The sequence below is a fragment of the Tribolium madens genome, unplaced genomic scaffold, assembly GCF_015345945.1.
Source record: "Tribolium madens isolate multiple individuals breed KSU strain unplaced genomic scaffold, Tmad_KSU_1.1 Scaffold_20;HRSCAF=117;Tcas5.2_LG4, whole genome shotgun sequence".
NCBI lineage: Eukaryota > Metazoa > Arthropoda > Insecta > Coleoptera > Tenebrionidae > Tribolium > Tribolium madens.
The window spans coordinates 4,651,481-4,666,277 of NW_025400985.1; the positions used below are offsets into that span (position 1 = coordinate 4,651,481).

Below are 14,797 nucleotides of genomic sequence, written 5' to 3' on the forward strand. Positions count from 1 at the left end.
GTGGGAACGGGTGAGAATTTATTTAACCAATAAATTTTCACACGCGCGTATTTAAGAGGATCGTTTATAAGTTGGGATTTATTGTTCTCACGTTTGTGTACCTACATAGAAGGTAAAGAATTTCGAATTAGATTTTTAATTAAAACCCTATTCATTACCCTTTATCTGGACACACAATTCTGGAATTTAGACGTAAAATCTAGGTTTCACAGTAAGCCAATCGAAAAGTGTTATTTGGCCGAAACTGTACTTTGCTCTATCGAATTCCAGTATCGTGTTACAATAACTGTCAAATACAAGAAGTAGTAGCGAGACGTCACTATATGAAGGGCACATCACAGCTATTGTCTCAATTCTTTTGTGGCTTATACAATGGAATTGGGGCTTGGTGCACTTGAGCACGCGTTACGTTCAAAGAGATCGAGAGCCATCAGGAATTATGCGGGTTTTTCAAAGTGACATCGGAAATTTTTACTGAAAAATTCACGACAGGATCGCATTTCCTAATTTAAAATTCGCCCTTATGCAAATCACGCGGCTGACAAATATAATAATGTATGCGAGGTTTGACGTGAAATCCCTTTAGGAGGTGGTGACGATCTTGGTTACAGAGTATTTCACTTTGGGTCTGTTTACCGTGGGGTATTCTGATTTTTGTCTTGACATCTGTGCGTTTCGCACGTTGGGGATTAATTAATCATTGATCGATTTAAAGTGTTCGGACAGACCAGCCCATTCGACAAGTTGCATGAGAACAAATAAAAAATAGATTTGCTAAGGTTGGAGAGCCACAAAACTTCGCTTGAATCAAATTTCATTGATTTATTTGCTGCAAATTCTAAATACTAAATATAATGAATAGCTATTGTTTTAATAAAAATGTATGTTACACAATTGTGGCATATTGCATGCACATAAAATATTCTACCACATTTATTGTCGTAATTATAAATCAACAGCGAAATGAGCCAGATGGCAATTTATAACATGGAGATGTTTAGAATATTTGTTGGAGTTGGTGACGTTTATGACATTTTAACTCATAACTTTCTTTAATAAGTCATTTTGGTTAAAGAGCTTGCCTAATTAATTTATTATGGTGAGGTCTGTAGCTTCTTGCGTTATGAAATAATTATAAAAAAATCAGCCAACAGAATTTTAAATTGAAAGTTGAGGAATAAATATGTGTAGGTATTAAAAATTCACTGTAAAAGGTTTGACACAAAAATTATTTTTACGTAAAAAACCCTCAGAGAGCCATTAATAAAATGTAATTTACTGTGTAAAAAACTCGCTTTTTGAAGAGCATGTATCCCGAAATTCCATTTACTATTTCAACGTACTTTATCATAGACCATTTTGAAAGTCTAGCTTTATTTCCCTGCGGTGGAATTGAGCAAGACAAAGAATTTTATGGGTTTACGTTTGGTTTAAACTGTTTCAACTAAAGCCTTAAAATAGGCTTCTAAAAATTTATTTCGATTTATCACACACTTTACGTTGTTTAATTTGATGTCAACATTTGCGCATTAAGAATTTTTCTATTAAGTGGCGTCATTATCGTTTTGTTGACAACAAGTTAATGAATGTTTATTTATACGATTTTCATCGTAATTATAAAACGTGACGATGGAGTGATGAGGTTGTTCAGAATACATCTAATCTTAATAAATATTTTCATTTTAGGTTCGGTAAAAATTTGAGTGGTGTTTCGACCACAATTTTCACTTAGTCGTAATTGGTACTATTTGAAAGATTTATTGTTACTACTGTATTAATAAAGCAAACAAAAAATTATTATTGAATTTATTGGGATACTTCCGTTTATGTTTCAAAATTTTAAGAGAGAAGTGAAAAAATATGGGACAACTTTTGAGAGGGAATAATAAAAGAAAATGCTTAAACCACAATTTATAACCTCGTACGTCTTGTTGAACTCCATTACTCCTAACGAACGTTTCTTTCCGCATGACTATTTTTTAAGAAAATCAGAATTAATTGAATCGTATAAATACCACCAAGGAATTTTAATTGAATTAAATTAGAATTTTGGCTGTTAGCTCGTTAATTTATATTTTAAAATAGGTTTTACGCTTGTTTTGTTAGAATTGTGTTCTCTTGGGTCTGTCAATTAAAGTAGAGTTAGAGCAAACAGGGATTTCTTCGGATTAAGACAATTTCGTCGAAAGATATAAAATGGAAGGAAACACTGATACGTCTCGTGTCAGATGCGAAATAACATATGATTTGAGGGTAATTTTTGCCAATTTGTAATTACAACAGTGCAATTATTTTCCCTACGTTTATGCGGGATTTTGCATGATAAATGGCCCCAGTTACTCATTATTCTTTACATTGAAATATGGTAGACGTGTGGAATTTAATTATTTTCGCAGGTGAAATGAAAATAAGGCTTGAATAATTTTTTATATTAATTTTTGTCTTTTGTGCCTAATACCAATTTAGTTTAATTAGTGATTTTTAATTAATTAAATTACTTAATTTCTTTAATACGTTTTTTATGGTTATTTTAAGTCATGATGATGAAAGCCAAATTTACTAATTTTAGTTAGTTCTAAACTGTAACTAACAGTATGTTAGCTCCGAGAAAGCAACACCTCGAATGTCGTTGCCAGAAACAAGTTTATTTCTTAGTTCGTTGTGGAGGTCTAACGAAGGTCCTGTATATTTTCCAGTTTTACTACATGTTTTTTTTTGTCTCAGTAGACATCACAATAATTTGCCTTCTTTGGAACCAACATACCAATAAAATTGATTCAAACATAACCAAAACATAATATCGATAATAAAATAGTCTACTATTTCTAACAGTTTTTGTTTAACTGAGTGAAAAAGTGGTCACTTTAAATTTTGAGATCTGAGATCTACGGTATCAAATTTTGAGGAGATTAATACAAACAATTCTATAAAAAGAGGGGCAAAATCTTTTTGCCAACATAATTCAACAAGAGGTACAGGTATTTAGGTATTCGATGAGTAATTTTTTTGCCACTTTAAAGAAGAAACTACAAACTTTAGAAGTATAGTAACATTTTTGATACTTTAGAACCACGAAGAAAAAAAGGTTCGTAATCATCTGATAGCTTAAAAAAATTAAATGCTACACTTGAACTTTAATATTTTGTTTTATTAACACTCGTGCTTCTTTTATTTTCAGCATTTCGAAATTAAATAAATAAATGACGATAAATCCTGAGTAGTAACAAGCATTTGATAGGTCAGCTTTTGGTCATAACATTGGAAATATTTTGTGTGCGAACGTTTCATCCATTATGAATGAAATTTAGTTAAATTTCCAATGATTTCGAAAAGAGGCACGTTCGAGTAACTGGGAAAATCTCCGGTAAACTTAAAACCGGTCATTTTGAACGAAACGGTTATTGGGATTTTCTGCGATCGTTCCCTACACTTGCAGCCTCGTTCAAACAATCCAGTAGTTTTCCCGACAATTTTTCTGCATGTAATTGAATAAATAATTGAATTTTAATTCCCCTCGACCAAATAAATAGGCTGTCAAGAAGGTTCGGCCAACCCCAACTTTGTCAAACTTCATCAAGTTTAAACTTGGTCAATGGCAACTCACACAAGCCAATCTATTTTCCGTCTTTTGCAACTTGATCGACTGTCTATCTCTCCATCAAATAAACTTTTGGATTTCTTTCAGCGTGTAATTAATTGCAGCTTACATGCCCAAGTTTGCTTATGATAAGTCATATAAAGTTTGCTTAAAATTGCTGAGCTATTCAATCGGAAAGTGCCCTTTTTGTACTAAAACTTTCCTAAATAAAACCGGAGTTGAACAGGAATGGTTTTTTCCTCTCAAGATAAATTGGGACCACTTTGTTCGGTATTCAGGCTTCAATTGGATCTATTCTTGGCCTTTTGCATTGTTTTAAACCGCATTTTTTCGCCGGCTTGTTATCAGAACGACAACGATAACCAGGGGAAAAATAATAATGATGAGTGAGTCTCTTAAATCCACCCCTGTTAAGGTATCTAATCACTCTAATCCGGGATTAATTAATCTCGATGCGTGACTGGAGGTGGCAGAAAAAGTAAACAAACTTCTGGAGGCAAATCGATCCTGTGTTCCCTTGAGTTAACGAAGTGAATTATCAAATTCATGAGGTCGAGGGTTCCTGTTGTTTATCATGAAAGGACCTAACGAACGCGCTTGTTATTATTATCGAAATGAAAGGTACACCGCTCATCTCGAATACAAAGCCACAATTACACAATTTGCTCGATTCCGATAATTGGCTCTAGTCGAAAGACAATTTTCAACTTCTAACTATTTTTGCTGAATATTAAGAGCTTATTGGATTTTCCAGCTTTCATATCTTTTCTGACACGTAAACATGAGATTTCTTGAGCCAACTTTATTGCTAATTGAATGTGGGTCGAAGGTTGTGATAAAAAGAAATTTTATGCAGAATTTTGTTACCAACTTGGTCATAAATGATTTTGTGCTTTTTTGCATGACGCTTGAGATAATAATTTTGTTATATCATGTCATGTTGGCAACATATTGAGGTGAACTATATACCAATTACAAATTCCATTTACCATGAAACCAAAATTACAGCGTCAAAATTGACATGCTGTCGTCTACAGCGTCTTGTAATTATTAACAAAATGTTCACTTCCGTCGAGAGTATTTTACTTTTATTACTGTCGAGTAACAATCAATATTGCGATTGAGGGAAACATTAAACTCGAAGAGAAATTGGAGAATAAACGAAATCTGATTATCTTTGTGATTAATTGTTGATGAAGTCAGACGTTATCGATGACCGAAACTATAACGTTTTATTAGATTCCATAGAAATATTTCTAATGGCTAATAATTTCGATACTTTTTATTTTTATTGTACCATAACAGAAAAGAAAATCGACAGAATTACGAAAAATGGGAATGTTATACTGGAATAGGGTCTGAGGAGGAGGAAAGTTACGTAACATGTTTTCTCACTTCTTGCCCTATTGTTCAGCGGCGGATTAAATTACAGTTAATAATCATATCCAGATGGTTTATGTTTACATCAGATCTGGATTTAGGTCGTATTCCTAGATTCATTCTTTCACGTTTTACTATTGATTCCAAGTTTGTTCGAGTCGTAAATCTAAACAAATGGGTGCACACATTTGTAATATGTATTTTAAATATGAAATTGATACTTATTGAATTTGTATTCAAGATTTTGTTTATATTTTAGTTTTTGTTAAAAAACACTAGTCTTGATCTGCTTTAGTGAAATTGTCATTAAAATTTATCTCGATAAAGTTTATTGTGTTTTATTTCGGGCTTTAAGAAAGTAGAGTTACTTTTAATAAACTTCTGAAAATTATATGTTTCTATATTTACTATACAGGGTGTGTCAGAACACGTGAAAAAATTCAAGAAAGATAAGATACCTAACATGAAAAAAAATGTTTTAACAATGTTTTTAACATTTTTTATCTGTCAAAAAATTTTGATTTATTTTTTGACATTTTTTTATGGTTATTTAATGATACTGATGATCTTGTATATGTTTTTTTTTATAATTATTTAGTAAAGGTACAAAAATTTGGCCAATAAAAGCCACAAATAACATTAAACAGAGTTACAATTTAGGATACAGCTTCCTTATTTTCTCTTCTAAAACTTCTAAATTCACGAATGATTGATGAAAATTTAGTAGTTTTCATGGTAAATAGTCATAGTTTTGCTTATACAGGGCTGTTTTTTATGTATACAGATTTTAGGACACACTATATAAAAAGCATTTTTTTTTTGATTAATCATTTATGCAGTTTTAGAGTTGTTTCTATATTTTTTGAGTCATAATTATGCTTCTTGGGCCAACTATGCTTGTTTTTTTTTATTTCAGGAACACCGTGTATAACATTTAATTAAAAAACTTCTAAATTTAGTAATTTTCGTCGTAAATAAGCATAATTTTGCTTATTGTTCACTGTTTTATAAAATACTGGGTGTTTTTATGTGTACAGTTTTATCACAGATTTTAGACATTTTTTGTAATTTTAAAATTAAAAAATATGAGAAAACTAATTTTTGTCTACCGGATGATAAAAAATTATTATCGTGAGTTGGCAATATTGAATATCTAAACAAATGGGTGCACACATTTGTAATATGTATTTTAAATATGAAATGGGTACTTATTGAATTTGTATTCAAGATATTGATTTAAGTTTTTATTAAAAAACACTAGTCTTGATGATTTCCTTTAGTGAAATTGTGATTAAAATTTATCTCGATAAAGTTAATTGTGTTTTATTTCGTGCCTTAAAGTTGTTACTTTTAATAAACTTTTGAAAATGATATGTTTCTATATGTACTATATTTATGTGTAACCATTATCTTGAATTTTTGAACGAGCTCTGAATTTATGTTGAGAAATGTTTCCATTATGTATAGCCGACTGGAATAATAAAATAGAGAAATTTATGAAACACTATTTTCTGGCATCTCAAAGTTGTAATTAAAAATGTTTGTCTAATGCATATTAATACATTTGACCGTTGAAATTCCATTCGAGCTGTTGGGATTAAGTCTTTGATATTTTGAAAGCTTGAATAAAAAATTTTGCTAGCGAAGAATGCAAATAACTCAAGCTCTTGCAATTTCATTACAACCCGTTCTCATTTCTATGGCAATTTAAGTCGTGTATATTGTCCAGAAAAAGCAAGAGATCATTAATTTTAAAAGGAACAGAAATAAATGGCGAAGTACAACCGACACTAACAAAACACCATTTTTAACAAAGTAATAACGCTCTTTTATGTAAATTAGTCTTCGTAATTTGGTCTTCATTAATAGCTTGGCTTCTCGTTTTTGATAATTAGGTGTCGCGAACACAATTCGTTGGGACGTTTTTCGCGTATCTGTAAAAACCAGGAGTTTATCTGCGTTTACGCCGTATTTTTTTATCTTTTTTGTTAGCAAAATTCGCCGTTGCAGCCAATAATTTCTACAATGAAGCGGAGCAATAAACTGTGGTTGCAGTTAGGGAGATAGAACGACGAATACTAGGCCTTACACTCGTGATGTATTAGGGCTTTTTGTCATCCTAGTCCTGGACAAGTTAACAGACCATGAAATTGATGGTATCGTCTGCAAAATTTATACATTCGGACAGATTTGCCAAGGGTGGCTTACGTCTGTTACGCAACAAAAAAGCTAACTTACAGCGAGGTGTCTCTTTATTTTTTACGTTTCATAAAAATTTTTAAGGAGGCGAGAACGACGCAAGTTGCATTTTTGATGTCTTGCAATGTGATATATTGGGAGGTTAATGGTGTTCCGCATCATATACCGTGAAATAAGGGAGGGAAACTTTTTGTAAGATGCAAGTTGCGAACAATGCTGCAAGCCTTGCATACCTCCCTCTGCGCATTTTTAGAGCCCTTATCGATCCACCGTTTGATCGACAGATCAAACGGGCTATTTAATCGCCTGAAAATTTTTTTGTCAAACAAAACACGACAGCCAACCTGGAATGATGTGATAATACATGGACTTGGGAGGGTTATGACTGAATTGATGGACTAAATAAAATAAAAATATACATTGAGGTTCACGTTCAACCATAAAGTGGCAAAATGTCGTGTTTTCAATTTTAAATTCAAATGCGAGAACTGTATTATTTTATGTCGTAAAACAGTAAAATGTCACTTGGTGAAAAGTGGAATGCGTTTTATCAACATCCAATATTATTAACGTTTCAACAATATTACCTTCCACCATCGGTGTTTGCATTGTCACAATTTATTTATTTACATTAATTTATTCAAAATTTCGACTTGTCTTATGGCAACGAAAAACCTTTTAAAACATAAATCACACCTTGTACAAACAAAGAAATAACATGGAAAACAAGGTAAATACACAAAGAAAAATGTTTCAAGCTGTAATAAAAGCTGTAGATTGCCAAGTTATTACGTTAAAATAAATATAAGCTTAAAAATCGAAAGAACTTTGAAATATTCGTAAACCGGCTTTATTCGTATTTGTGGTAATCTTTACGACATAAAAAATTCGTTCGACAACAATTATTTATTTATTTCAGCTCTAGGAATATATTATATTTAATGCGTTTGTTTCATTACATCGAGAATGAAAAGGGTTTTATTTTTAGAGAGGCAATAAAAAAATAATTTAGCTCTGATTCGTTCTACACAGAGCGTTTATCAATACTTCATGGAATTTTCGTTTTTCGTGTAGATTTAAGTTTATTTTAAGTGGCTAATAAAATATTAACTATAATCGTCAATATGAAAGTAGACAGAGCTTGAAAATTGTTTTCAAAAATAATCTAGCAACATGCAACATTGGTACTTTAAATATTTATTTTGTCATTTCTTAATAAAAGAAACGCGTCATGAAGGCCCTAGTTTTTCGTAGTAATTTTTAGCTCACGTGCCTTGTATGAGTTTTTTGTACAATTATTATTAAAGAACCAATCATGAAATTGACTCACGTACATAAAAAACTAATAAACTCATTTTACATATTATAAAAACCAGCAATAACAATTACCTGTATACAAATCTATGAATATTAAACCGATGTATAAATTTGTGAGTGTTACAGACATTGGTATTTATTTTGAAAGACAAATTATAAGCTATGGATTTATTCAAAATAACGCAGATAGACTATTATTACCCAACCACCATGATTTTTGATTGATTATTAACGTGTCTGAATAAAGCCATTGCAATTAAACATAATTAACGTAATTACTTTTTGTGTTTGCATCAGTCGATATTTTGTTTGTTAATTAAAATTGAATTTTCTGACAACAAAATGAATCTGGGACACAAAGCACTCACACAAAGACCTAATTCGATTGTCGGCATTGAAGTCACATTTTTCACAAACTGAAATTTCATTTCTTTTTCATCTCTGACATCTTTAGCAGTAATCTAGTTCATCGTATTCACAAAAACCTGAGGCGAGACATTTTGAAGCAAGTCGTTACCTTTGAACTCTTGGATTTGACTAAATACATTAATGTTAATTGAAAGCTTGTACTAACTGCAATTTAATTAAATCTCATGGATTAATGCTAATTAAGTTGTTGTAAATTTAATAAATAAACTAAATGCGACGCTTGTAAAATCCGGCAGCTACAGTGCGACTTTGAAATTTTCCTTTTAAACAAAATTTTAGTATATTGCATATGTGTTTGCCCTTCCTTTCAGGCAACTTTCAGCGTGCTATGGGGTTCCATGTATCTCGAGTAATTGTTGTTTATGGCCCATTATACGTATTACTTAGTGCTGCTTCAGCTTCCCCACGGCGACCCCCATTAAGGGGCTGCTAAATGTTGTTAACTTTTCTTTATAAATCATTCGACTATTAGCATAATTAATAATCACCTGTCGTAAAAAATACTGAATTAATCAATGACATCACTCTTATTAAAGTTGATTAAGATGGATTGGCTTAAGACACAGTAATTGGGGTGTCTGCCCATGAGTGGGCTTCTAATTGAGTTGTTATTATGTTAAGTGTGACACTTTTGATAGATTCGTCATTAGATTTATGTTTCTCCGAAGCCGGTGCAATATTTTATGGAATGTGTAAATGTCGCACTATGGGGTTCCATGTGCAATTGCCCTTAATGCTCTTGTGCACTTTAGGCGTTTATGGCCCGTTACTATATAAAATTGATATTGGCATTTTATTAGTTTGTGATTGAATCGTAGCTAATAAATGGATTTCCGCAACATAACGGCCTTTTTTATTCATTGTTCATTAATTGTTTCAGCGGTGTTTGCTGACAGACAACCTAAATTGACCATCCAGCCTAACACAGCAGTCATTTCGAAAGAAACTGGAAGCAAGTTGGCGTTAACATGTGCACCTGACGTAGAAGAACCAAACCTCATCGCGCAACTGGAATGGAGGGACTCCAAAAATCGAAGGATAGAGTCCACCCACATAGGGAAAAAGATTTTTGCACAGGTGAGTAGTCGATCTCGCGACGTGATCACAATTTTTAAGCTTCTTAAGCTAATACTTTATCCGTTCTGCTGATTGGTGTGCCAACAACTGCTCGCAATGTTTCAGCTCTGAGGATTAAAATTTGAGAGGTGTTATTTTCCATAGTTTGACTCTGAATTTAGTTTCAAAAGTGTCTATCAAATGCCCATATAACGTATCCTTGGAATAATTCAGACATAAATCCGTTTTTGTGCACCCAACCTGAAATAAATGTGTAGAGAAGCAGGCACATAATTTTAACTTCATTGTAAAATTTCCATGAAATTGAACAAATTTAGCTTAATCTAAGAACATGGGAAGCTTTCCTGTGAGATTTATGTTCAAAGGGCAATAGCAGAATTTTCATTTATATTATCGCTTTTTGTGTGCTTTACTTGTTTGCCAATTAAATTTAAAAACTAGCCTTTTATGATTTTTCGGATATTTTTAAATTTATCGGGTTTTGAAACTTTTTGATCACTAACACCGAAAAAGAAAATTTGTTGTAAACTTTATAACTGTAACATCGCAGATGTAAACAAAAAATAAAGTAGATTTTTTATTTTTTTATGGTGATTGTAGTTAATTAGCAAGCTATTAATGTCATATTCAAAGAATTTCTGTTAAAATTGCAACTAAATTTATGAAACAAATCAATGTGCAACAAGTCAGGGATTTGCTTTTATTGATTAATTTGTTTGACGTTGTTTTGTTGTGAATTTTGTGGAATCATCTATGATCAGAAATAAAAAATGTACTAAATGACAATTTGGAATTAGACCAATTTTAAATTACGTTTAAATTGACTGATTTGTTTTTCCAAACAAGTAGCACATTTACCTCGCAGTGAATTGTCGGGAGTAATTAACAAGGGTTGATTTGCAAGTATAATGTTGATTGAAAATTACGTCGAATTTCCAGCCAAAGAGGAGTTTATAGTTCATTACCTGATGAAACGATTCAATAACTTCTCTTGAAAGTGTGTTATTTTAAATTAAGTTAATTTATTATAAGTAATATTTACCATAGTCCAATTTGCATTACGTAATTAGAGTAAACCAAGGATCCCACAGGAAAACAGACAATTAAAAACAAGATGTAAAGTGGAACAAATATCTCATCTCTCAAAGTAATTTCGTTTCTTAGTTCACTTTTTGTCATTAATTAAATACGTCGAGCTGAAATTTTGAGCCAAGTGTATTGTCAATTTCATTAATCCTAAGAAAAAACCGTTTTAAAGTTTAATCGATAAAAGAAAAAAGTTTAATTCAAAACTTTTAAATGAAAAGTTCGTAAAAGAAAACTAGCGGAAAAGCGCGATACAATCGAAGCGATTAAAAACAGGAAATTAATGATTTATCCAAAAGAATTCGCCTCGACCCATCACTCAGATGTATTTTTTACTTTTCAGAGCAACGGTCGTGATCTAATCCTCTTCTTCCAAGATTTACAAGAACGAGATGCGGGCAATTATACATGTTTTGCTAATTATGGTAGTGAAACATTAAAATCAACTGTTGTGGTGAACACTTATGGTGATTTTTACGAGTCTAAGTTGTCAGTAAACTTAATATTTATTTTTAGTTGATATAACATTTGTGGACGCACCTGAATCTCAATACCCCAAAGTTGGAGAAGACTACCTTGTTAAATGTAAAGTCCATGGGAACCCAACACCAAACGTTGAGTGGTCAAAGAAAGACAAGAAGATTGAATCAAACGAAAAATATGTCATACAAAGTGATGGTTTGTTAATAAAAAATCCCGTAGAAGCAGACGATGGAAGCTACACTTGTCGAGCGTATACCGTGATAACTGGTGGCCTTAAAGAGAGAGTTATTAAGGTAAATTGTGTGTTTTTAGGCATATTTTGTCTTCTAATGTTTGATTTTTTAGTTGGAAGTAATTATTCCTCCGGTGATCAAAGATATGGCTCCGGTTTCGGTAATTGAAGGAGAACAAGCCTGGACCAAGTGTGAAGCCACTGGAAAACCGCCCCCAATCTACAGTTGGATCAAGCAAAGGAATAGTGAAGATTTATCAAAAAGTGACCGTTTCACCGTCAAACAAACCACTGGAAATCTTTTGATAAGCAAAGTTGAATTCAACGATGATGATTTTTACAAGTGTACAGCCGAGAACAAAGCTGGACGTGTGGAAAAAACAGTCAAAATCAACGTTATGGTCAAACCTAAAATCTACGAATTGCTTAACGTTACTGCTCCTGTGAAGCAAGAAACTAAAATCATTTGCAAAGCGCGTGGGCGTCCTACACCCAAAGTATATTTCCGGAAATTAAGCGATAAGGAACACCCATTTCGAGTGGGACAACAGAGAGATTCTCGGATTATTTTGGAGGAACAGATGATTGACAAAACTGGGGAGACTTATGGGACACTTATCATAAGTAATCTGAACAGGACTGACGATGGGTTGTACGAGTGTATAGCCGAGAACAGTGCTGGTACTAGTTACAAGAATGGCCATATCGCTGTCGAATTTCCCCCGACTTTCGCTCGGACTAAAGTTCTGGAACCCATCGCTTGGACTTGGCACAACCATCCTGGGAATCTTACTTGCATCCCTGAAGCCATTCCCAATGCCACAGTGGTATGGAAACATAACGGTTACATCATTGATTCCGGTACTCCCCCTTTCAAATTGGAGGCGTTTGGACCAGCCTACCACCTCATCGTTGATGCATTCAACAATCCGCGTTTTTACGGCCAGTATGAGTGTCTAGCGACCAACAAACACGGAAAAGCGTCTCACTGGATCCAACTGAAGGAAGCCAAAATTCCGGAAGTGGTGGATCAAGTCCGGATTCAAACTCTCACTGCCACTACCATCAAATTCAATATTGTACCACCTCAGTACTTTGACACTCTCCCAATTCGATCGTTCACAGTCCAGTATAAGCCCGAAGGCGAAATTGGTTGGTCGTATGCCAGGAATAGAACTTGGAGTTTTGGTGCGCCTTATATTTTGGAGAATTTGGCACCGGAAGTGACATACAGTCTTCGGTTTGCGGCAGCGAATGATGTGGGCTTCGGGCCATGGCGGAATGTGCCACAGGTGACGATGCCTAGGAGGTCGGAACCGGCGGAGCCTAAAATCTACGTACCTAATCATATTTTGGATAATAGCAGTAATAGACAGGATGTGATTGCTGTGAGTCCGTATGCCGATCATTTCGAGTTGAGGTGGCAAGTACCGAATGATAATGGGGATCCGATTGATGTTTATCTGATAAGATACTGCGTGGTAAGTGAGGTTACGTAATTCAACGCGAGAAAATAAGGGAGAGATGTTTACAAATAATTTTTGTATAGTCTATACAGGGTATTTCACGAGGGATAATGAGCCTGACCAAATTTGAACTGCAACCAGCAATACATTTGCTTAGGCTTCACGGATTTTGTTTATGAATTTTAAAATTAATAAAACATAGTTATTTGTCCATCTACAGTTGGAGACAAAATACTTTGGTCCTCACTTTTGTGACACTTTAATATAATTCAAGTTTCAACTTAAAATGAATGACAATTTCAAATTAATGACAACTATTATATTTTCCTATCAAAAATATGTACATACAACTTATCAATTATGACAGTAGCTAAAAATAAGGTTAACAATCCTAAAGCATGCTTTACAATTTAATGTCATTCAAGTGACATTGACGACCAAAGTATTTTGTCTCCAACTGTACCATTGAAAAACACTTTAGTGATTGAAGACTTTTTGGAGCTTTTTTATTCAGGAAACATTGTTTTTAGAAAGGCTCAACGGCAGAAGCATTTTTCCCAAATTCGCCATAAATGAAAATCAGATCTGTTTTCTCACCGTTCGAATTCATTTTGACTTTTTGCTAAATTTAATGTCAGTTGTGACAAATAAAATTATTGGAAGCAAACCTATCGTGGATTCATAATCAGTTTTTCAAACAATGCGATATATAAAATATCCACGTTAACTTTGCAAATGTATTGTGAGTTGTATTTTCAATTCCGTAATCACTCGTGAAATACCCCGTATAATGATAGAATATGACAGAAAAGTAACTAGGTTGCCGACATCCTCCGCCCAGAAAGTAGTACTTTTGAAATTTCGCAGGAAAGTCTTGAAGAAAGAAAGTATTAATGGAATATAACAAATAAAATAAATCAATTTCTTCATTAACTATTTTAAAAATTTTACAATAAAGAAGTGGCAAAATTCTGTCAAAACACTGTCCGCGTAGGAATATCCAGACGTATCGCGATACCAACGCAACATGTTTCAAATTACTGCAATTTACAAATTTTAGCATAGCGATTCTTGTACTTTTCTTGTTATAGAGTTTTTCACCAAGATGTCAAAAAAGTAAAATCTATTAGTTTACAGAGTATAGCAATGATTATTTACATTTTTGAGACATACAAGGTATAAGAATTTTGATGCCTACTATGAAAATTTTGATAAAAATTGATTTAAAAATTATACAGGGTGTGTCAGAACTCGCGACCCAGAGAAAAATTTCAAGTAAGATAAGATACCAGGAACATAAAAAAAAATATTTTCTGTCAAAAAATTTTGATATTATTTTTTAAGATTTATGTCTATTTAAAGATACTGAAGCTTTTGTATATGTTTTTTTTATAATTATTGAGTAAAGGTACAAAAATTTTGACAATAAAAGCCACAAATGACATTAAACAGAGTTACTATATCATAACTTCGAAATTTTTATAGATATAATTTTTTTAACATTTTTTCCGTGTTCCTGGTGTCTTACCT

General features: G+C 32.8%; 1 protein-coding gene across 4 annotated transcripts in view; it reads left to right on the forward strand.

Moving 5' to 3' along the window:
• The window catches only part of LOC123005794 (fasciclin-2), a 63,907-nt gene that overhangs the window by 42,655 nt on the left and 6,455 nt on the right, over positions 1-14,797 (forward strand). For 3 of the 4 annotated variants that reach the window (XM_044399758.1, XM_044399760.1, XM_044399761.1), the window contains exons 2-5: positions 9,804-10,000; positions 11,430-11,553; positions 11,603-11,862; positions 11,915-13,282. In XM_044399758.1, the coding sequence (XP_044255693.1) occupies positions 9,804-10,000; positions 11,430-11,553; positions 11,603-11,862; positions 11,915-13,282 (1,949 nt within the window). Of the gene's footprint in view, positions 1-9,748; positions 10,001-11,429; positions 11,554-11,602; positions 11,863-11,914; positions 13,283-14,797 lie in introns of those variants that run through there. The other variant, XM_044399759.1, reaches the window with a different exon arrangement.